Below are 24,847 nucleotides of genomic sequence, written 5' to 3'. Positions count from 1 at the left end.
ATACTGAGAGATTTTAAATTTCCTTCACCGATGTCAAAGTAGCTGAGACTGCATTATCGAATTTTGGTTAATAACTGGCATCTATGTATATTATTATTCACTCAAAAACTTTTCGTAGATTGGTGGAATTACATTCATAATGTTTCGTATCAAAGTTAGGCTACTAGTATGGATCTCTCTTGGTATTTTTGTCCTTAAGATTCTCGTACTTGGCTTTCTTTTCTTTTTTTTTTTTTTTCTTTTTCTTTCTTTTCTTTTCTCCTTCTAGTTCTCTGTTATTTCTGATTTCTATCTGGGACTCTCTCTTTTTTTTAGGAGTGGGCGGAGGTGAGTGAGAGAGGGAGCTATCTAATGCTGCCCCTCTATTAGGCTACCAAACAACGGCAGCATGTAGCAAGGGGGTGCTCTCCCCGATAGGGTTTGGGGGAAGGTCCTGGCTTGGGTGGGTCTGGAGGAGGGGTTCACGGGTATTGGTAAAAAATGTTAAAAATGACAACACTATGATAATAATCTTTGAAAATAATAAAAAAAGAAATGCTGATATATATATATTTTTTCTCTTTAAAAAATGTCTAAACTTAGTTGTTTAATATGGAATGTCTCGGGCCTCAACTGTAAGAATAAGAGACGATTAGTACAAGAAGAGCTCAAATTGTACAATCCCCACTTAGTTTTAATCACGGAGACACATATTTGCTATAAAGATAGGAATTTGTTAAGGCTGGTAGGGTATGAGGTTATTGCATGTACAACCCTAAATGCTACTATCAGAGGGGTTGCCATCTTAAAACAAAGACAGCTGAAACTAAATATTATTAAAACTGCTGTAGATAAAAGGGGCCGATGGATAATTATTCAATTCCACTTGGAAAACTGTAAATATGTAATATGCTCTGTATATGGATCTAATGTCGACGATCCTTACATTTTTGATTGGTTAAATACGGAACTTTTGGAATGGGAAGGAGAACTCTTAATTGGAGGTGATTTTAATTGTATAATTGACTATGCCATAGATACTACTAAACACACTGGCTTTCAACGTATGCGGAAGACACGTGCGGCAATTTTAGAGCTAGGTCGGCTACACAATTTAAAAGATACTTGGCGAACTCTTCATCCTGAAATACCAGGGTATACGTATTACTCTGCACCTCATAAATTACGTTCCCGGATAGACATGATCTGGGCTTCTGAACGGATATTAGAAGCTAGCACTATCGAGATATGCCCTAGACTTACATCAGATCATAATCCCATTCTTTTTTTCTTTCAAACAGTAACCAGAACTCAAGATACAAGATTATTTTCCTTCCCGAGATATCTTTTTTCTGAGTCAGCATTCATTTTACAACTTAAAAAGCACGTTTCTGAATTTATTGATACGAATCTGGATTCCACATCTTTAATTTATGTATGGGATGCTTGCAAAGCTAGCATAAGGGGATTTACTCAACAATATATTTTTACACAAAACTCTAAACTTCGTAAAGAGAATAAGAATATTATTACTAAAATTCTATCTTTAGAAAGTCAACTAGCAGATGCTTTAATACAAAATACTTTGGATGAAGATAAAGTAAGACTGGAGCTAATCAGTCTCCGATCTGCTACTAAAAACGTTCTTAGAGAACGAGCTACTGTAAAATTACAGGTACCTAAGGTTCCATATACTAGGGGCTCATAAGGTACCACAGTATCCAATCACTAGTGCATCTAATATGCACACCAAGTCGTTTAGAGAGAACAGAGAGACTGGGGCCCTGATTAGCAGGGACCCAGCCAGACTATAGCCAGAAACCAGTGTATACATCAGAAAAAAAGTGGGGGCAACATAAGTGCAGATCCTACTCTCCTACACCCATCTTGCTGGGGCAGATTTACAAAATGAAGAAATGCAAGGTATAGGCTGCCAAGGCCAAAAGGCACATCTGGCAAAAATCTTGAGGGAGCAACATTTGCAAGAGGAGTACTATGGTGCTGTCATAAATACATAGGGGTAGGCATTACTAATTATACAGAACACCTAACAAAAACAAACAATTTGCACGATGCATCTGGTATTATTCTCATGTGATATGCAGTTCTTATATATTTGTTCTGACAGGCAACAGCTGAAGCACCGAGTATGGTCACAGCAAATTGGCGGGTGGTAGTTGGGAAAGTAAACAGTAAGAGAGGCAACATCAATGAGGGTCATTTTTTCTTTGCCTTGTAATCCTTTTCTCTTTTCTGACCAGAAGAACACCTAATTTCACATTCTAAATACGATGGAGGGTAGCACAATGTCTGACCAGCTGTAAGCAAATTATAACTACAACTTCGTGGGTAAAAACTGCAAAACCTTTCGAAAATGTATGAAGTGAGCAATACTCACAAAAAAGTGGTAGGAGTAACTCAGTTACAGTTTAAATCTTTATTCGACTATCAAAAGAGGTAGCCATAAAAGTGCAATCATATTAAATTTTAAAACAAGTTTAAGAAAGGCAGGTACAATCACAATTATTAAAATAATCTCATTGCTTACATTATATCAAAGTACATTCTCACATTAATAGGCTTCAAGAATAGACGACGTCATTATATCATAAAGGGAAATCAACTACAGGATAAGTAAAATCAATTCCATTTTTTATACTATAGTTGGATGCTTTTCCATGCATTGATCGATTTCAGAATGAACAGGGCAACGTTGTAACATATCAGAGGGTCACCTAGTGTCACAAAGAATTTCATTGCTGCTTTATGAGACCTAATGTTATGGGTGAGAAAAAAATGGTTTAAGATAAAAGCACCTGAATAGCCCTTTATGGGGCAGGTCTTTGGGGCCAGGTAAAAAGCAAGGTCCTGCAAACGCAAGAACATTTTTCCTGAAATGTTTGTTATATTTACCGCCATCTGCTTCAAACTCTATTGCACATCAAGAGGTGGGTCTCCATTTTTAAGAAGACCTTTTATTGGTCAGACCACTGTTATTGTGGGACTCAATTTGGAAAAGGGAAGAAATTTCGCTATATAGCTACCATCTCGTTAATAGGTCGATTTACTAATTAGGAAGAAAATTAAAAATTCCCTGTATTGACCTGCTCATTTTTGCTCTGGTGTTCAAAATAAGTTGGGACCAGGAGCCGTTATCCGAAAATAAAATGGCAAGATAGCATAAGGAATTAACAGTATTAATTGGGGTAATGTCAATAAAAAAAGTTTTGCGGGGTTTTGGTTTAGGCCCACAGACCATGGTAAATGTTTTTGATTTATTAATTACCCATTTCCTTTGTGTCATAAATTCTATAAAACGCATCCATCAGTCTCTGGAGGCCTACTGGAGTTCTTGCTAAAAGTACAGCGTCGTCCGCATAAAATAACGGACGACCTGCCAACCTGGGGGCATCAGCCTGTATTGTCTGTAGATAATTATCTATCCCATTAATAAAAAGGGAGAATACAATTGGTGCTAACACGCATCCTTGCCGTATCCCCCCGCCTCACTTTAAATTTGGATGAACATTCACCCTGAGGGCCAAAACGAACTTGGGTAGTTTAGTTCCCGTACTGACGAGAGAGAAACCCAATAATCGCCGTTCGTGCTCCCAAAGAGATCAGGGTTGGCCAGAGTAAATTACGATGAACCAGATCAAATGTACTACTTAAATCGGCAAAGCATAAATATATGGTACCTGCATTTGCCCTAGTATACTTGCCGATAAGTAACTCTAAATTAGTGCATCGCTCAATGGTCCCAAGTCGTTTCCTGAACCCAAACTGCACTGGGGTTAAAACCGAGAACTCCAGCGCCCATTCCTCGAGTCTTAGCAGCAAAACCCTGCTCATCACTTTCAAGGCAGTGTCTTAACAGAGATGGGACGATAGTTTCTAGGATCTCTTTTATCCCCTTATTTAAATATGGGTATGATGATCGATTCTCCCCATGTCTGTGGGATTATATCAGTGGCAGCTGAATTAAGCAATCGCGTTAGGATGGGTCCCCATAATACAGGGGCAGATTTAAACACATCAACTGGGACACCATCCGGGCCTGGGGCCCGCGCCGGGCACTCGCCTGGAGGACTCCCTCATTAGTGATATTCAGAGGAAAATGTCTTCCCTCTCCTATCTGCCACTCAGACCCTCCCATCATCACCCCGTTACTGTTAAAAATTTCAGAAAAATGTTACACCCAGTTATCTGAAGAAACAAAAGAACAGAATTCTGGAATATTATCACTCTTCAGAAATTGAGCATTTACTGTATCCCAGAAAAGTTTGTTATTCTTGGGTTTTGCAGAGATAGCCATGTTTTCCCATGCCTCAGCCTTGGGTGTCTTTTTCCGGGCGGATATAGCTATCTTGTACTCACGCCGTGGAGTTTTGATGGTTAATAAATCTCATGGTGATTTGGACAAGGCATGCATTTAGATTTGTAAAGCTTTAGTGCACGTACCATCAAAGCACCCCTTTTTTTTTTGTTACATGAGGGCCCAGGGTTCTTTGTTAAAAGTGATTTGATGGAATTTACGATGGAACAGAAATTCTCAGTCACTAATAGTGGGGAATTTCATCCTTGAGACAGTATATTATTTCCCTGTGATTAGAAACAACTATTTTCCTCATAATCAAGCATGGGTCAACCCGTCCATTTAATTCTAACGCCATTTGTCCTAACCAGGTCAATGTAGTTTGCTAAATCAAATACATCATTCCATTTGCCCAAGAAGAAGAAAGTTAGTTTCAGCAGATTATGTTCACTAAATAAAGAGGGTACAACACTAAGGTTGCCACACATGCAAATAACAGCAGCAGAGACTAATACATGATCTATAATGGAGTATAGATTTCTCCCTATAAAAGTTGGGGCCAAGTCCCCATTCGGACCACGGCCCCCGATAAGAAGTTGAAAATCAGTTAGTGATCATCTGATTTAGTGCTTCCCCATAATCGGAGTAACTTATTTTGTTTCCTCACACATGAATGTGATAGCAATAGATCTAAGACATAATACCAATGCTCTTTCTGCTCTTGTGAAATTAAATCTCCTAGGAACCTAAACTAATTTTGCAGGACTTTGCCAAAAAGAATAGCCATCTGGCAAAAGCGTCAAACACTGCCGTATTTCATGTATGAAGCTCGACCTAATTAGCAATAAAAGGTCAGCTAAATCTTTAAATCTAAGCAAATAATGGCAACAATGAGGGTGGAACTAAACAACAAGTTACTTTGGTAACCCATTATCTGGTAGAGACTATCTAGCTGCAGATTCCTTACCTTTGAATTTCCCAGGCGTCATGCTGGATCTGGAAACTTTCTGAGCAATACACCTTGCGCGCGCCGTCGGGTGCCTCCATTCGGCTCGGAGCGACGTCGCTGGCAGCCTCTGTTATGACATTGCGGTGCCTATATAGGCCCCACACAGGCATGCTGACGTCAATACTTTTTGTTTTTTCCACGCCAGAAGCGCAGAGCCACAAAGTAACTGACGCAGACATGTGCATGGTTGGGCCCTGGAAGGCAGAGTAACCCTAGCCCTACAATATTTGTCTGCAAAGCGCTGAGGCATGGCCGTCGGGTGACTCCATTCGCCTCGGACTGACGTCGTTGGCAGCATCTGTTATGACATTGCGGTACCTATATAGGCACCACCCAGGCACACTGACGTCAGTACTTTTAGTTTTTTCCATGTCCGAAGCGCAGAGGCACAAGTTACTTACTTGTGTAACAATATATTTGTAAGAGACCGTTAGTGATAGATTCCTTACCTTAGAATATCCCCAGGTGTCAGACTGGATCCGGAAAGTTTTCGTCAGCAGTACCCCTGCGCGTCTGTAGGCGTCATTGTCGTAACCGCCGTGATGACGTCGTCAGAGCTACTTAGACGCGCCCATGCGCGCTGACATCAGTTCTGTACACAACTTTTCCGCGCCAGGAGCACAGAGCCATGCAAGAGACTGACTACTGGTGCAATAGAACTAGGGCCCTAAAAGGGATGACCTGAACCCTAGAGAACAGTTCGCAGAACGGGGAGGATGGGCGGGCGGTAAGGAATCTATCACTAACTAATGTCTCTTACAGATATATCGTTACACAAATAAGTAACTTGTGCATCTGAAAGAGACACGTTAGTGATAGATTCCTTACATTAGAATACATACCCAAGCAATACCAACCCCGGAGGTGGGTCTGCGAAGTGAGATTACAACAGAAAGTCATGGAGAACCGAACGGCCAAAGAAGCCGTCCCTCCAGACCTGACTGTCAAGGCAATAGTGCATAGTGAAAGTATGCAACGAGGCCTAAGTGACCGCCTGACAGATGTCTTGCAGGGGGATATCGCGCCCCAATGCTGCAGTAGCCGCTGTCGCCCTGGTAGAATGGGCGCGCAGCCCAACCGGAGGTTCCTTTTTAGCCAGAGAGGAACAGGCTTTAATGCACAAGACAACCCATCGGGAGATAGTTCGCTTGTGCACAGCCCGGCCTTTCTTGGCGCTCACGTAGCCAACAAAGAGCTGGTCATCCACCCGGAACTGTTGTGTGTGGTTGAGATAGAACAAAAGCGCACATTTTGGGTCCAGACGGTGGAGCCTCTCCTATTCCCTTGAAGGGTGCAGAGGTGGAAAGAAAGTGGGCAGAGTGACAGTTTGCCCGAGATGAAAGGCACAGACTACTTTTGGTAGAAAGGAGGGACACGGTCAAAGCACAACCTTGTCCAGATGAATCGCCAGGAAAGGAGGTTTAGAGGAAAGAGCATGGAGCTCACTCACCGGCCGAGCGGAGGTGATGGCCACCAGGAAGACAGTTTTCAAAGTTAATAACCGCAAAGGACAGTTATGAAGAGGCTCAAAGGGAGTGCACATCAAGTATGTGAGAATCAGGTTCAAGTCCCATTGAGTCATCAACAAAGGAATAGGAGGGAAAAGATGAGAAAGGCCTTTGAGAAATCTATTGACAACTGGGGACTTGAAAAGAGAGGGCTGTTCTGGCAGACTAATAAAGGCTGAAAGAGCAGAAAGGTAGCCCTTGATAGTGCCCAGAGAAGAACCCTGCTGGGCCAAAGATAGAAGGAACAATAGGACCTCAAAAAGAGGGGCAGCAAGAGGATTTTCAGCTTTTGCTGTGCACCATGCTACAAATTTTTCCACTGACAAGCATATACCGTTTTAGTGGAGGGATGCCTGGCTGCCAGAATCACATTACAGACTTCAGGAGGCAAGTCAAATGGAATCAGCCGTCGCCGCTCAATCTCCACGCAAGGAGGTGGAGGCTGGACAGGTTCGGGTGGAGGACCGTCCCCTGTTGCTGTGACAGGAGATCCTCCTGAAGAGGCAGTCGGATCAGGGGATCCACGCTCATACCGAGTAGCTCGGGATACCAAACTCTTCAAGCCCAGTCCGGTGCCACAAGAATGACTTGGGACCGGTCGAGTCTGCTCTTCTACAGCACTCTGGGCGGAAGTGGTATAGGCGGAAAGGCGTACAATAGATCGCAACTCCATTCGCAATGAAAAGCGTCTCCGAGCGAGTGCCGCCTTGGAAACTCCAACACGCAGAACTGCCGACATTGCGCGGTTTCTTCGGTGGCGAATAGATCTAACCAAGGTTCTCCCCACTGCTGAAAGAGACCTTGCGCCACCTCTGAGTGAAGACTCCATTCGTGATCCAACATGCACCTGCGGCTGAGTTTGTCCGCCCTGGCGTTCAGGGTACCTGCCAGGTGTTGAACCACCAAGGAAATGCCTTGACGTTCCGGCCACGTCCAGAGACGTAGAGCCTCCTGACATAGGGTCCACGACCCCACCCCGCCCTGTTTGTTGCAGAACCACATGGCGGTGGTGTTGTCTGTCAACACCTGCACTACTCTCCCCTTGACAGACGGAAGGAATGCTTTCAGTGCAAGCAGGATCGCCCTGAGCGCCAAAAGGCTGATATGGAGCTTGGACTCCGCCGGAGACCACAGGCCTCTGATCTCCGCCTCTCCCATGTGGCCGCACCATCCAGGGAAGGACGCGTCCGTCACTACTGTGTGCTCCCGTTGGGGAAGGGAGAGGGATCTGCCGCAGACCCAATGCTGGTCCGTGAGCCACCACTGAAAGTCCTGTGCAGTGCCCTCCAAGATCTGGACGCAGTCGGACAGGTTTCCCCGATGCTGCGTCCACTGGAACTTCAGGTCCCACTGCAGAGCCCGCATATGCCATCTGGCATGATAGATCAGCAGGATGCAGGAGGCCATGATGCCCAGCAGCGTCAGGGTCTTCCTGACCGAAACCCAGGACCAGGGTCGAAAGATCAGAATCATAGCCCGAATGTCCCGGACTCGCTGTTCGGGAGGATAAACCCGAAACTGCGCCATATCCAGAACCACTCCGATGAAGAGGAGCTTCTGAGAGGGAATCGGGTATGACTACGGCACGTTGATGGAAAACCCCGGCAAATGCAGGAGGTCGGCCGTAGTTTGGAGGTGGGAGACGACTGCCAGGGTTGCCGCCTTCAACAGCCAGTCGTCGAGATAGGGGGAAGACTGAAACCCCTGATCTGCGCAGATAAGCTGCGACCACCGCTATCACTTTTGTGAACACACGAGGGGTACTGGTAAGGCTGAAAGGGAGCACGGTGAACTGAAAGTGCTCGCGGCCCACCGTGAACCGTAGGTAACGCCGGTGAGCCGGCAGGATGGGTATATGAAAATAAGCATCCTGCAAGCCCAACGCTACCAGCCAGTCTTGCGGGTCTAGGGCAGACAAGACCTGAGCAAGCATGAGCATCTTGAACTTTGCCTTCCGGAGGAAGCGATTGACGTTCCGGAGTTCTAAGATAGGACGCAGGCCCATGTCCTTCTTTGGACCAAGAAGTAGTGGGAATAACAACCACGACCTACTTATGGCATCGGAACGCGCTTGATGGCACCCTTGGCAAAGAGGGCTGCAACTTCCTGCTGGAGAAGTGACAAGTGATCCCCCGACATGCGGTGGTACTGAGGTGGCATGGCTGGGGGGGTAGACTCAAAGGGGAGGGAGTAGCCTCTTCGGACTATTTGCAGAACCAACCTGTCCGAGGTGATGGTGCGCCAGTGGGGAAGGTGATGGCGAATCCTGCCAACCACTGGCATCTGGTGGGCCTGAAACACCCAACTAGGAAGGTTTTGCGGCGGCAGGTTCGGTGACAGATTGACCCGTCCACTGTCCTCGGGACCCACCACGGCAGGTCCCACGTCCGCAGCTGTGCTGAGACTGCGACTGCGCAGGCCTGAAAGGAACGCGCTTGGGTGCCTCGACCCTGACCTCGAAAGGAGCGAAACGCGGACCCCGAGGGAGTACGCGTGGTGGCGAGACCCAAGGACTGGGCCGTAGCCCGAGAGTCCTTAGAGAGTTCCAGGGTGCTATCCGTCTGGTCACCAAAGAGGCGTGTGCTATCAAAGGGCATGTCCAACAAGGTGTTCTGGACATCCCCGGAGAAGCCAGTAGTTCGGAGCCAAGCGTAACAACAGAGCGCCACCGTTGTGGAAAGTGCCCTTCCGAGAGAATCGGCCGTGTCAAGTCCACAACAGATAGTAAATTTAGCAGCATCCCTCCCTTCGGTAATGGCCTGGGACAGAACCGCCCGTGCTTCCACAGGGAACTGAGGCAGCAGCTGTGCCACCTTGTACCACACAGAATGGGAATAGCGGCCTGACAGGCACGCAATATTCACCGCTCGCAACCCGGAACGGTCAGAAGTGAACATCTTTTTCCAAAACTGCTCCAGTTTCTTAGATTCCTTGTCTGGAGGAGCAGAAGGTAATGCGCTCGGTGAGGCAGAAGCCTGGACAACCAGACTCTCAGGCGTCGGGTGTTGTGTGAGAAAGCTGGGGTCGCCTGGCGCCGGCGGCGTGCCACACCCTTATCTACAGGAACCCCTGTGTTAGGTTTGTTCCAGGTGCTCAACAGGATGTCAGTAAGCGCCTCGTTGAAGGGCCGCAGCGGCTCCGCGGAGGACGACGGTGGCTGCAGCACCTCGGTCAGGAGATTGGTCCTGATAGGTACAGAAGGGAGCTCAGCCGTCCTACACAACAGCACTGAAAAAGTCCCAACCTCCTCCGTAGCCACGGAAGAAGGGGACAGTGTACCAGGGTGTGGAGAGAAATACAGATCCACTGGACCCTCCATGTCGCCTTCCCATTCAGGCTCATCCTCGCATTGAGCTGCAAGAGGGTCTTCAGACCCCTCCCAGTACTCCCCTTCATCCACCGGTTGTTGAGGAGGCCGGTAAGGACGAGGTGCCCGGGGAAATGGGACAAACTCTCCACCAAGAAATGGAATTGGGGGGGTAAGAGATCAATCCTGGTTCGGCGCCGTCCGGCATCAGCAGGGGCACCGCACCCGGGACCGGCGGCGAATGCCATCACCTTGGTGAACACCCGAGGGGAACGGGTATGGTCGAAGGGGAGCACAGTAAACGGAAAGTGCTCGCGGCCTACCTTGAACTGCAGGTAACGCCTGTGGCCCAGCAGGATGGGGATGTGAAAATATGCATACTGCAGGTCTAATGCTACCATCCAGTCTTCCTGGTCTAGGGCAGACAAAACCTGTGAGCATCTTGAATATCTCCTTCTTGAGGAAGAGATTGCCTGTCCAAAGATCTAAAATGGGCTGCAAACCTTTGTTCTTCTTCGGAAGCAGCAAGTAGCAGGAATAACAACCACTGCCTACTTCTGAAACCGGGAACCTTTCTATAGCTCCATTGACCAAGTGAGCAGCAACTTCCTCCTGGAGCAATTTTAGATGATCCTCTGTCAGCCGTTCCACTTTAGGCAGAATGGGAGGAGGAAAAGAAAGGAAAGGCAGAGAATAACCCTCCTCAATGATCTGCAAGACCCACTTGTCTGATGTTATGGATCTAAAGTGGGGGAAATGGTGATTAATTCTCCCGCCAACTGGGGTAGTGTGGTCTTGCAGACTCGGCACATCTACTCGAGCGACAGAATGAAGTAGCTCCGTCTTGCGCTGTGTGTAGTGCTGTTTGCGCTGATTATTTTATAGTGCAGGATAAACTCCCACTAAAAATCAATGCGAGCAGTGCTACTTGCCATACTCAGCTGTTCGAAGACCGCCATGGAGTTTTTGAGTCACTTCGCAAGGGCTTACCAGGGACAGACTAAGATGGGATCAGTAACCGACATCATGAGGTGGTAGGCACCGCACAGCTTGAAGACTGTCTTCTTCAAAGACATCCCTCGTACACGAAGTTGGAAAAATGTTCCGAATTCGACAAAAGTCTAAAAAAAAAAAAACTGTCAAAAAGCGACAGAGGGGTAGCTCTTCCCGGATAGGCACTTAACTGGCACGGAAAGAAAAGAACTGACATCTGGGCGCCTGGGTGGCGCCTATATAAGCACTGCAAAGTCATAACCGAAGCTCCCGACGCCGTTATGCAGAGCCGAATGGCACCACCCGACAGTGCATGCAAGGGGAATTGCTCAGCAAAAATTTCCGGATCTAGCCTAACGCCTGGGAAATTCAAAGGTAAGGAATCTGCAGCTAAAAGTCTATCAGATAGAGAAGTTCGAGCATAACCTTCTTGTTTAATTTAAAAAACAGAAGATATTGTGTAACACTTCTCCACTAAAGAAAATAAATTAAAATGTCCTCGTCGCATAAACTTAGGCCAAATGTTCTTCACTCACAAAAAGAGCAGAAGTTACACATTGTAAAAAGAAATACAAGGTTAACTTAGAAGACAGGGAGCGATACCAAGAATACAAACCATTGAATACTAGTGCATGCTTATGAGTTCCTTGAAAGAAGTAGTAGTTATATGCTGTATGAAAAGACTGATGGCTAGTGTAACGAAAATTATTCTAAAATTGGGGAAAAATCTAAATTAAATAAACATGGATGATGAGCAGAAAGAACAGAAAGTAATCATAACTGGAGATGTGTTGGGAGAGTTGAAGCTCTTTCTGATTGAAGTGTAGGGTGCTGTGGCTCACAGAGAGGATGGCGTTTGATATCCTATGATCATTCACTTAAATAAAGAGTGGCATTTGTCCCAAGAAAAGTCACTGCATCATGGAAGGAATGGTGTTAATGTGAACATGTCTTTTGACAAGTCTAACAGCTGCCTTCAGAGGAGTAATAATGAATATCTGTTCCAACAGCCACAAGTGAGTAAAAGGGACTGTTCTGGCTTAAAGAACAAGTTACTTACCTTCCGTCACAATGTATCTGTAAGAGACATATTAGTTATAGATTCCTTACCTTAGAATTACCCCCAGGCGTCAGACTGGATCCAGAGAAATGTTTTCTTAGTAGTACCCCTGCGCATCGGTAGGTGGTGTCGGTCGACTCTGCGTCTGTCGTCGGCGTTGTGGTCTTCAAGATGATATTGTGGTGTCTACTTAGCCGCCGCCCCTGCACGCTGAAGTCAGTTCTGACACACGATGCTGGGTCCCACGTCCCTGGCCATGCATAGCCTGGGTAACTTGCGCGGCCCAGTGGCTCTGGGTGGAACGTGGTGGGGTACCTCTTCCGTAGCCACAAATGGGGCGAAAGGCAGACTGCATGAAGCGAGAAGTTGCTGTAAGGCCCAAAGATCTGACCGTGGCCCTAGAGTTCTTGAAGCGCTCGAGCACGTTGTCCGCCTTGTCACCAAATAGGCAACAGCCATCAAAGGGCATGTCCAAAAGTGTGTATTGGACATTCCCAGAGAAGCTAGACGTTCTCAGCCAGGCGTAGCACCTCAGGGCTACCAAAGTGGAAACCGTCCTACCCAGCCAGTCAGGGGTATCCAGCCCACACCGCATGGTAAACTAAGCTGTGTCTCGACCCTCAGCAACAGCCTGGATGAACACGGCCCGGGCCTCCTCCGGGCACTGTGACAGCACTTACGTGACTGTATCCCACACCGTGTGTGTATAACGGCCCAAGAGACATGCGGTGTTCACCGACCGCAGTCCTAAGCTGGTGGAAGAAAACATCTTCCCAAGATGGTGCAGCTTCTTGGATTCATTATCTGGGGGAGCAGTAGGGAATGCGCCTTTTGAGGATGAGGCTTGGACCACCAAGCTCTCAGGGGTAGGGTGTTGGGAGAGGAAAGGTGGGTCACCCGGGGCTGGGTGGTGGCGGCGGGCAATCATCCTGTCCACAAGAGCACGTGCTGGGCTTGGACCAAGTGCCCAGAAGGATGTCAGTGAGGGCCTCATTAAAAGGCAGCAGGGACTCCGAAGAGCCTGCTGCCGGCTGAAGCACCTCAGTCAGGTGGTTAGTCCGGACATCCACAGTAGGAAGATTGAGGCCCAAGGCCTCAGTTGCCCTACGCAACACTACAGCGTAGGAAGCTCCCTCCTCCATAGCCACGGTAGGGGGAGAAAGCATACCAAGGTCTGGGGGAGGTGTCCAGACCACTGGCCTCACCCAACTCCTTTCTCCAGTCCGGCTCCCCAAGTTGGTCTGCTAGAGGGTCCATAGACCCCTCCCAGTCCTCCTCACCCTCCTCTGGCTGCCACTCAGGGCGGTAGGGAACGCCAGGGAGGAACAGCAGTACAAAAGTACCCTCCAGCAACGGTACTGGGGGCACAACCGACTGGCATCGTCACTAGAATCGGTGCCCGGGAAGGTACCGTGAGGTTGACCAGTGCCGATCCGGATCCAGGCCCGGATCCTTGGGGACCCTGTGGCACCGAGTCCAGAGCCGCTGGCATTGAAGCCCCAGAGCCCCAGCCAAGTCTGTGGGGCCCGAAGGCGCGGAGTCAAGCTGCCCAAAGATGCTCTGCAGCTCTTCATAAAATGCACGAAGCTGGGCAGGGAATGCTCCGGAAAAGGGAGGGAAGCGCGGAGCCATCCAGCTGGCTCCAAAGGAACCGGAGAACGATGATGCTCCAAGACCCGCTTTGCGTCGGCAGACGAGAAGGCGAAGAGCGATGATGCTTCTTCGTGGTCTTCTTGTGCTTCGACTTACCCGAGGAGTGCAAAGACTTCGAGGACAAAAGGTGGGGACGCCGCGACTGTTCCCGCAACCTTTCTCTCGACCGGGACCTCAAACAGCGCGGAGCGGACTGCCGAGCCTCCAAAAGCTTTCATGACCGCTCCAACAAAGACTTCGGGTTCAGGGCCTGGCAGTCGGAGCACAACTTTGGGTTGTGGTCGCGCTCCAGGCACCGAAGACACATGAGGTGGGGATCGGTGACTGACATCAGCTTGTCACAGGGCTTGAAACCGGGCCGACAGCTCGACATCCCTCCTGCACCAGAAGTTGAAGAGTCAAAAAGATGTAGACAAAAGTCGAAAAAGGGTTAGTCAAAAAGTGACTAAGGGACACGCTCTTTCCGGATCTGCTCTTGCTGGTGCGGAAAAAGAAAACTGACATCAGCGCGCAGGGGTGGCATCTAGTAGACACAGCAACGTCATCCCGGCGACCACGCCGCCGATAACGGCCGTATAGTCGACGGACGCCACCTACTGACGCTCAGGGGTACTGCTAAGAAAACATTTCTCTGGATCCAGTCTGCCGCCCGGGGGTAATTCTAAGGTAAGGAATTCTAAAGTAAAGAATATATAACTAATAGTCTCTTTCAGAGCTCAAGTTTGGGAATAGAGAATTTTACCCCTGAGCAAAGTCTCAGCTGGGACCATGTTTTATTGGCTTGATTATCAATGTTATCCTGTAGATCACATCTACTCTCAAGGAAACAATAGGTATTTTGCACATTCAATAATGTAATGCTTGCAAAGAAGGAAGATCTTGGAAACCATTCGGGTTTCGAAGGGTTTCTTATAGCGTCTAAGAAGTGTGGAACAGAAACGTTCCTTACATGATGTACAGTCTTATTTTCCTGCCCCTAATGCCCACCTGAGAGTATCTTTTATCCAGGATTTACATTTTGGACATCGCGTCACACTAACCTATTGTTTGCAAAGTGGTATAGGACTGACCCTTTACATGAGTGATGTCCTAGACCCAACAGCTGAACACAAAATGATGGGCCACTCTCGCAGAATGCGATTAGGGGCCCCGAAGTTTCCAATATGTCATAAATATGCATCATGTTACACGAAGAGTGTGCTGTTCTCCAAAGAAAAAGTGGACAACGTGTTCTAGAGGCTGGAGGAGGGGATCCTCCTTTTCAGAACTAGAGTCCTCACACACCCAGCAAACAAGGTGTCATGCTTCATCATATGGACTTGCTCCTCGTTGGCACTGCAATACCCGACGGGCACCCAATTGGATAATCCAACTAAACTTTTTATTATGGCGGTTATCCACCTTATTAAAAGAAAAGTGGAGTGGCTGCTCTCTGGCTTAATGGTCCAGTGAAGCGGAGCGGAGCTCAACTCTTAACAACATGGTCGACATGTTTCATGCATTGCGGTCAATACTGATCCATTGCATTTCATCAGGACCTAAGTGCAGAACTATCTACACGTGGTGGTGGGTGGAAAGGTTCCTACCTACCACTCTTCATGGATGCGAGTACGTTGTCCCGCCAATCCTAGTTGTAACCTAAAGGGGGTGACATGGAAGCAGTGTACAGTTACCAGATACCTATATCTAGCAGACAGATCATATCATCCCAACAGCCTTATAATAGTTGTCCATCTAGTGAGTGCGCAGGGGTTGTGAAATACACCCCTTATCTGACTGGGTAAAAACAACGGCTAAAAGAGAGCCCGATAATGCAATTAAGAACAATCCCTAGATAGTCAGTGGTCCACAGTACGACTCACCTATCTGGAGGGTAAAACTCACTCCATTCAGTCTTATCAGCTCCAGACATCAAAGTGGTGGTGTCCTCCAGAGTTGGAGATAAAATGTAACCCTCATTAACCATTCCAATAGTGTTGTGGAACCCGGCCCGGATATCCATCCCAACCTGGGGGAAGTAGGAGACCCAACCGAACACCCCTCCCCTCTAGCTCATAAGTCGTGAGGTCTGGTTGGCATCCTGTGAAGCAAAAACGGTCCGTGGTGACGCTGGTCCGCCCAGAGGACGGGGTAGCCCGTCCTGGTCTCCCTCAATCCGTAAGTGCGCAAAAAAGAGTCAACCCATAACCCCGGCCACACAAGTATCTGCGCCCGGGGCCTGGGTGGTGGCAAGGTAACCTAATCACCACCAGAGTAGAACCCACTCGGTCCGAAAGCCAATGCCGTCAGTTACACGGCCGCTAGAGCTGCCAAGTCACTCACCTGTCCTAGGAGGACGTGTGCCGGTAAACTACCCAACGCCGAGTCGAAAAGCCAGATAATGTAAGGGTTTCCACCCGGGTAGCGTTTATGTATCTTACTAGTTTCCCGCTGTACGTAGCGTACCTGGGCCGGCGTCTCGTCACGCCACATCACATGGTACAAGGAGCGTCTCAGTCTGAGCTGAGCCGGCACCGGGAACAAGGCGGCCATCTTAGAGTGTAGGAACTTAACGCTTATTGCGGTGAATATTGCCAATAGTCACTCACCCACTCCACATCTACACTGTCTTCTATGGCCCTCACACCCACAGCACCATACGGTAAGCAACAAAAGATCTCCGCCAAAGAGCCCCTTTATGGGTGCCCGTCGGGTATTGCAGCGCCGACCCGACGAGGAGCAAGTCCATATGATGAAGCATGACACCTAGCTTGCTGGGTGTGGGAGGACTCTAGTTCTGAAAAGGAGGATCCCCTCCTCCAGCCTCTAGAACACCTTGTCCACTCTTCGTGTAACGTATTGACTGGGCACGTGTGCTGGACCCCGTTAACAAGCCCCATTAGTCCCCCCTCTTTGTTAAAGATTAATTGCACGGGCGACCCCGTGGGACAGCAGCAACTAGGTTACCATATAGTGTACAATACATATACTGGCCTTTTATTTAGCCCACTATACCACCTCCTTTAAATTACGTGGATAGCCTGGTTTCCTACCGGAGATAGAGGATACCCCGGGACTTAGCTTCGATGAGGAAGGTATAGCGGATATTTTAACAACCGCACCCTCCCTCCTTGGGTCAGGAGGGGCTGTGGCCTCTGGGTCACAGTCAGATGACTGGATGTCGATAGCAGCGATGAAGAAAGAATGGCTGAAAGTCACTCTACATGGAGCTCTTTACGAGCAAAGATTGCAACCTGTAGCCTCCTTTGTGCAGGACACCACTGACGTTCTTCGCATCACTGACAACACAGAGCCTTAGTGCGGTTAATCTCCTATTGACATTGGACGTGGAGGTTTTATACACTAACATTCCACAACAAGCAACATTGGAAACCGTGGAGGTCAGTCTATTGAAGGAAGAATGGGATTCACCTACCCCGGTCTCCATTATGGGGTGTGCTACTCAAGCACTCACAGAAAATTTCTTAGAATATGAGCAACAACTATTCCATCAGACACAGGGTACTTCCATGGTGAGCACTTTCGCCCCTAGCGTAGCCTGCCTTTACATGGCAACATTTGAGGAGGAAGTCATGAACCCGAACAACCCCTACAGAGCGAACTTGACATTATGGAAGAGGTTCATAGATGATATCCTCATTTTGTGGAGGGGCGACTTAGTAACTTGTGAGGCGTTCTGCCAATGGGTCAACACACAAAATGTGTTCCTCAAATTCTCGCATACCATCTCAGACGTCTAGTATTCCCTTTCTAGATTTAAGGATAAGACTTACCAATGAAGGATTGAGCACGACACTGTATAGGAAAGCTACAGAAAGGAATAGTCTTCTTCTTTATAATAGCCACCATCCAATGTCCCTCAGGAACAATCTACCGTTTGGACAGTTCCTCCGTATTAGGAGGAACTGTAGTACCTTGACTGACTACAAATATAAGAGTGCTATGAATAACCCACGTGAAGCTCTACTCCACCCCACTCCCAAAGAACAGGCTGAAGTCTTAACGTGTGTCACTTCCTTCACATCACACTCCACACTAATCAAGAGGGTCATTAACAAACACTGGGGAATAGTGAACACAGGGGACCTGAGCCTCCCTAGACCCAGGTTTGCTTTCAAGCGTACACAAAACCTGAAAGACATCTTAGTGCACACTAGGCCAAAGATCAAGGACTTGGGGGTCCAGAGGACCCTTTGGGACCTACCACCTGTGATCGGTCACCACCCGTGTGGTATGTGCTCAGTATGTGAACAAACTAGCTCCGTCAGAGAGATCACGCTGACTGACACGTTTGTATGGAGGCTCAAGTGGCACACCAACTGCAATACACCTAAGTGTATATATCTGATCACATGTCCTTGCAACAGAAAATATGTAGGGATGACAATGAGGCCTGTTAAGGTACGCATCACTGAGCATAAGAGCAATGTGAGGTGTATGAGAGTAACCACTAAAATGTACACACACTGCAAAGACCTTAACCACTCTGCGGAGTTCCTCAAATGGGTGGTCCTTGAGGCACACCCCAGAATTACACAACATGCCCTCTTCAGAATTGAACAGAGATGGGTGCACCGCCTGTCTACCAACACACACTGCCAATGATGACATACCTTGGACCGCTCTGACTGGGAGGTAGCCTCCCCCGACCCGGCATAAATATCCCTTTCAGCGGGTGCTTACCTGTCTCGTCCCCGCTGCCTTGTTGTGGACCACTACTAGTAGACGTCTGTAGGTACACTTACCTGACATACCTCCTCTGGGATTTATGGGTCCCGCCTCCGAGACTCGCGAGCATGCTGCACCATACTAGCTTCTGGGTGCATGCGCCGATTGCCTACTATACGCGAGGTTGGGTTATATCTATAATTTTGTTGTGTTAATAACCCCCGCCGTAGTCCTGACACGGTGCACAACAGCATTTGGGCTGCCCTAACTATACTTGCATATTGAGGTTGGGTTTTGTTTACGTACAATTCCCTGTTCCCTAGTCCTGACACGGTGCATTTTGGCTGCCTTAGACTATACTTATATATTGAGCAGTCAGTACATAGGCAGTATTTGGCTATTGGCAATATTCACCGCAATAAGCGTTTAGTCCCTACACTCTAAGATGGCTGCCTTGTTCCCGGTGCCGGCTCAGGTCAGACTACTGAGATGCTCCTTGTACCACGTGATGTGGCGTGACGAGACGCCGGCCCAGGTACGCTACGTACTGCGGGAAACTAGGAAGATACATAAACGCTACTCGGGAGGAAGCCCTTACATTATCCGGCTTTTCGACTCGGCGTTGGGTAGTTTACCGGCACACGTCCTCCCAGGACAGGTGAGTAACTTGGCAGCTCTATCGGCCGTGTAACTGACGGCATTGGCTTACGGACCGACTCTGGTGGTGATTAGGTTACCTTGCCACCACCCAGGCCCCGGGCGCAGATACTTGTATGGCCGGGGTTATGGGTTGACTCCTTTTTGCGCACTTACGGACGGGAGGGAGACCAGGACAGGTTACCTCGTCCTCTGGGCGGTAGGTAGTTCCGCCAGCGTCACCACGGACCATTTTTGCTTCACCGGATGCCAACCGGCCCTCACGATTTCGCAGCTAGAGGGGAGGGGTGTTTGGTTGGGTCTCCTACTTCCCCCAGGTTGGGACGCATATCCGGGCCGGGTTCCACGACATTGTTGGAATGGTTAATGAGGGTTACTTTTTGTTTATCTCCAACTCTGCAGGACACCACCACTTTGGTGTCTGGAGCTGATAAGACCGAATGGAGTTTTACCCTCCAGATAGGTGAGTTGTACTGTGGACTACTGACTATCTAGGGATTGTTCTTAATTGCATTATCGGTCTCTCTTTTAGCCGTTGTTTTAACCCAGTCACCCCTTTTTGAATAACTATGTATTTTTAGATAAGGGGTGTATTTCACAACCACTGCGCACTCACAAGATGGATAACTGTTGTAAGGCTGCAGGGATGATATGATCTGTCTGCTAGTTATAGGTATCTGGTAACTGTACACTGCTTCCATGTCACCCCCTTTAGGTTACAACTAGGATTGGTGGGACAACGTACTCGCATCCATGAAGAGTGGTAGGTAGGAACCTTTCCACCCACCACCACGTGTAGATAGTTTTGCACTTAGGTCCTGATGAAATGCAATGGATCAGTATTGACCGCAAAGCATGAAACATGTCGACCATATTGTCAGAGTTGAGCTCCGCTCCACTGGACCATTAAGCCAGAGAGCAGCCACTCCACTTTTCTTTTAATAAGGTGGATAACCACCCTAATAAAATGTTTATTTGGATTATCCAACCTTTTTTAACATCACTCACCCACTCCACATCTACACTGTCTTACAGGGCACTCACACCCACTGCACCATATGGCAAGGAACAAAAGATCTCAGCCAAAGAGCCCCTGGGTGACCGTCGGGTATTGCAGCGCCAACCCGACGAGGAGCAAGTCCATATGATAAAGCATGACACCTAGCTTGCTGGGTGTGTGAGGACTCTAGTTCCGAAAAGAAGGATACCCTCCTCCAGCCTCTAGAACACGTTGTCCACTTTTTCTTTGGGGAACAGCACGCTCTTCGTGTAACGTATTGACTGGGCACGTGTGCTGGCCCCCGTTAACAAGCCCTATCAGTCCCCCTTCTTTGTTAAAGCTAAATATTCATCAGCCTTGGGATAAATCGGACCACCTAGAAGGGTTGGGCCCCCTTCTGTGTCTGCGTTACACCCCTGTCTGGACCTCTCCTGTAACCTAGGGGGGAGGGGGGGGGGGGGGAGTATTAAGCGGGCACTCATTTGACTGAAAGTGGACAACTTTTCCTGTTATGTCTTTGCATACAGAGTGGTAGTATAACGTGTTTTATGTATCCAAAGTTGTGGCGAGATCTGAGCGCCAACATCCCAAGTGTATGTTGTGCATGTTTGTGTATGTGACTGTATGGAATATACATTATGTGTATCAGCAAGCCAGTAATGAAAGGCCTGGGAATTCCATTTTGGAAACCCTCTGGCCTGTGCACAAGATAGAGGTGTGTTGTTCTCCCAAACAGCAGAAGTGTATGTGCTGACATCTCTTTAGCTGGAGGGAAGACACCTAGATGCTGAAGTGGGATAAGGGAGAAGACACTCCTTTAGAAACTGAATTAGGACGTTTGCTGAGAGAATGTGCTTATTAGTCTTTGTGCATCACAGCCATTTGGTAGATGCTGAGAGAGAAGGGTGGGACTGCAGACTCTGTTGTTCAATGTGAAAGTGGCCCCTTTAGGCGAAGCCACCTTTTGCATTTTCACTCATCACTGTTTAATGCGACTGTCGATAATCATGTACAGAAAGCTCACACCTCTTTGCGCTTTGGTTATGTGTACTCCAAGTTGGAGGCTACCCTGCAGAATGGAGTTTAACTCTACACAAAGGCTGCGTCTGGCGAGCAGCCTGAAGGGGGCCCTTGAAAAAGAACCACCCCCAAATCAGTTTTGAAAGTACAGACTGAATCCAAATCTCCAGTCTGCTTTGAACGTGTAAATGTGAGAGCCACTTACCCAGCTGTTGTCCCAGCGCCAAACTCTCTTTGATCAAGGAAGGTAGTGCTCTACAGAGTATTCAGATAGCAGTGCAACAAGAGCTGGTGTTTGCCTGACAGCCAGCTTCTCAGAGATGAGTGGATATCACCTGAAGTATTGCCTTGCTGGAAGAAGTGGATTCTCTGACTTTAAGTACCTAGATGCTAACCTGCCTGCTGAGAGAGGGAAGGAGCCTGTCAACCATGCAGAAGCAGCTTGATCCCAGAGGTGTATGGGAAAAAGGAAGACTGAGGAGCTCAATATGCTATCCCTGAGGGGAGTGGGTGATGTCTTTCTGTGCTAGGTCTTCCAGACAAAAATAGTGGACCATGGTTGTCGCTGCTGTGAACAAGAACTGTACAGACAGAGTGTGTGAAACAACAAAGAATTGTCCCTGAGGCAGATTGTACTGTCATCAAGAAACTGCCCAAAATAGACCATACCAATTTCAAGAACTGCCTGAGACAGATTGTGCTGCTACAACCAAGAACTGCACCCCACAAGATCCTGCCTTGAACGCTTTTGTACCACTGTAGCCACCGAAGCTTGGCCGCCCATCTGCTGCACTTCACTCAAGAATTAGAAGCAAGTCCACTGGCTGATGGAGACCGCCGCTCGTCCAGATGTTAGCACATGTCTGAGAGGAAGTTGGGTTAATTTATTTTTAACTTAGGCAATTTTGGAGCAGGATCAAGACTGATTAGCATATGGCTGGGTCTAAACTAAGGAGGTGTATTGGCAAATAAATTATGGTTTTGAATGCTACCAGCGGCTGCCTGCGGTCAGACTATTTGCGAGCAATCCACTTATCACTTTTTGTGTGTTTGATGGAACTGCCAAGCTGGAAGATCAGGCCCACCCTTGGTGCCTGGCCCAGATGAATATCAGGCAGTCCTGTATAGATCTAGCTTGGTCTATTGAAAGGCCTTAGTCTGACAGGTTGGCGGATGGAGCCACAAATATTGGTTTCATCTTTTGAGAAATGGGATCATTTCTGAAGATGAGACAAAGCCACCATCAGGGAATGGTGCAGTCGTACTTCCTAAAAGTCCAAGGAAGATGACCTGTTTCCTTGAGGAATAAGGTGACTTCTCCACATGGCGTTACTTGTGTTTTCTGAGTGATGTTATCATGGGGGAATAATCCCCGTCAAGATACTTGCCTGGAGGTGGATAGAGAGCCCTCTTCGAATTGTCCTTTTTGGCTGTTTAACTTGGTCAACCATGCTCTCTGATTGCCTTTGGGTGACGGACAAGCAACATTCCTACGCCAAGAAGTTGAGACAGGATCCCAGTCTCTAGACACAGAAAGCAAGTGAATACAATCGACAACTTATGACACTATCAGCAGGGCGCAAACCCTGAAACGTTATATGGTGAAATATGACCAAGCTGCTCTCAGATTCACGGAAACTGGTAAAACCCTGAAATGTTATATGGTGAAATCTGACCAAGTTTCTCTCATATTCACTGGTAAAACTGAAAAAAAGCTATGGACCCACTTTCATAAAGCACATAAATCAGAAACTTATGCCAGTGCTTCATTTGATGGTATATATACAACTAGATTTCCCATCCTAGAAGGGCACAGCACCAACTGAAATTGGGCATATGTGGCGGAGACGGAAGGCTATCACTAGGGGAAAGGTTTTTCAAATTCAGTCTGAAACCTGGAGGAAGTTTATAAGGTGAGGGAAATTGCAAGAAGAGGTGTCCATGAGAAAGAAGGGTTGCTAAAGAGCTGCTCCCTTTCTGGTAAATTTCGAGTGCCAGAAATCAATGTAAACACCGATGAGGTATGAATAATATATAATTGTTCTTGCTCACTCACACATTTATATAATTTGTAATTAACTACAAAACCTACCTTTTCAGAAATATTGAGGTTCTCCTGTGTCTGCTTTCTCTCAGCTTCAACTCTTTCAAGATTATTTTTGATATGTTTCACTTCATCTTGTAAAGTAGCAATTCGAGCTGATTTAAAAAACAAAAACAACAAAAAATCATAAGTACATTCGCTATTTTACCAAAAACTGATGTATCAATGCCCTTACATAGAAAGAGTAGAAACAAGAGCACATACGTGTAAGCAAAATGTTTTGTGAACTACTGCCTATGTAGTCTTTAACATTGGATCAAAAGGTCTTACTGTCCATTTCTGTAGCAAAACCTACCAGGGTTCAAGTTGGGCCAAGGAAGGTAGAGTAGGGTGAGCACCTCCCTCCAATCCAGGACTTGTGCATGATAACCTAACATATTCTAGGTGCTGCAGTGTCATTTTTCTACAACAGATCTAATTAGACCAACACACCTAAAATCAATGGTTTGTAGACTAGACATTCAGGACTGGACAGTGTCTATAAAGATCTCGAGAAGTGAGGAGATCACGCTAAGGAGAAATGAGTTCTTCAAAGCGGAAACTGGTCTTAAAATTTTGCATTTTATAAAAACAATGTAAATGTACAAATTTTATAGCGATACAGTTAAAGTTGGCTAGATTGCTAGAATACTTTGGTATTGGAGTTCATGCTAGTATACTATAATTTGTGCAATTAATTATGGTGTTTAACACACAGAAAACTCCCCTTCACAAAACTCCTTTTTCATGATAGAGATGAAAGGACAGCACAGAGTAGCCCCATAGGCTGTCATTATATGTCTTAAAATAGACGCTGTGCCTTTAAGAAACTCCAGAGAACACCAGTATCCCTTGATGCACAGCCAGTGGCAGTTACTTCAGTTCTTTTTGAAGGCGATGAGAAGTGAAGAACAAGTTACTTACCTTCGGTAACACTTTTTCTGGTGGATACAGTATCTGCCTGTGGATTCCTCACTTTTTGAATTACCCCTGCGCCAGCATTCCGTTGACACTTTTTTCCTAGCTCTGCCATGTTGACGAGGACGTCACAAAGACACGGCTCCGCTTGCAACTCCATCGGACGTCATCCGAGCCACAAATAGACCTCTTCGACGTGCTGACGGCAGTTCCACCCATTTTTTCCGTGCCTACGAGGCGAACGGGCGGACCAACATCATAATTGATGTATACACAGTATACAATATAAACATAAATACACACAGTATAAAGAATCATAGGAAAAGCAAAAAAAACTAGGCAATTCCTATGAAAGAAACAAGGCATTTAAAATACAGAGGAAAACAACCATGTTAAATAATTCATAAAACCTTTGCTATACGAAGGTGGACAACGGGGAGGCAGGTGGGTCAGTGAGGAATCCACAGGCAGATACTGTATCCACCTGAAAAAGCGGTACCGAAGGTAAGTAACTTGTTCTTCTGATGGATACATGTGCCTGTGGATTCCTCACCTTTCGAATAAGAATCCCACAGCAGTCCCACTCCCGGAGGAGGGTGTCCACCAAACTATACCAAAAAATCTTGAAGCACAGAGCGTGCAAAATGGCCGTCCCTACTAACCTCCGAATCCAAGCA

General features: G+C 47.3%; 1 protein-coding gene across 2 annotated transcripts in view; it reads right to left on the bottom strand.

The window, feature by feature from the left end:
- The window catches only part of ROCK1 (Rho associated coiled-coil containing protein kinase 1), a 1,783,501-nt gene that overhangs the window by 872,291 nt on the left and 886,363 nt on the right, over nucleotides 1-24,847 (bottom strand). For both annotated transcript variants that reach the window (XM_085605798.1, XM_085605799.1), the window contains exon 17: nucleotides 23,262-23,368. In XM_085605798.1, the coding sequence (XP_085461924.1) occupies nucleotides 23,262-23,368 (107 nt within the window). The remainder of the gene's footprint in view (nucleotides 1-23,261; nucleotides 23,369-24,847) is intronic.

The sequence above is a fragment of the Triturus cristatus genome, chromosome 5_1 (assembly GCF_964204655.1).
Source record: "Triturus cristatus chromosome 5_1, aTriCri1.1, whole genome shotgun sequence".
In the NCBI taxonomy this organism is placed as follows: domain Eukaryota; kingdom Metazoa; phylum Chordata; class Amphibia; order Caudata; family Salamandridae; genus Triturus; species Triturus cristatus.
The sequence above is the reverse complement of the archived record's forward strand: the minus strand, read 5'-3'. Positions and strand labels throughout refer to the sequence as shown.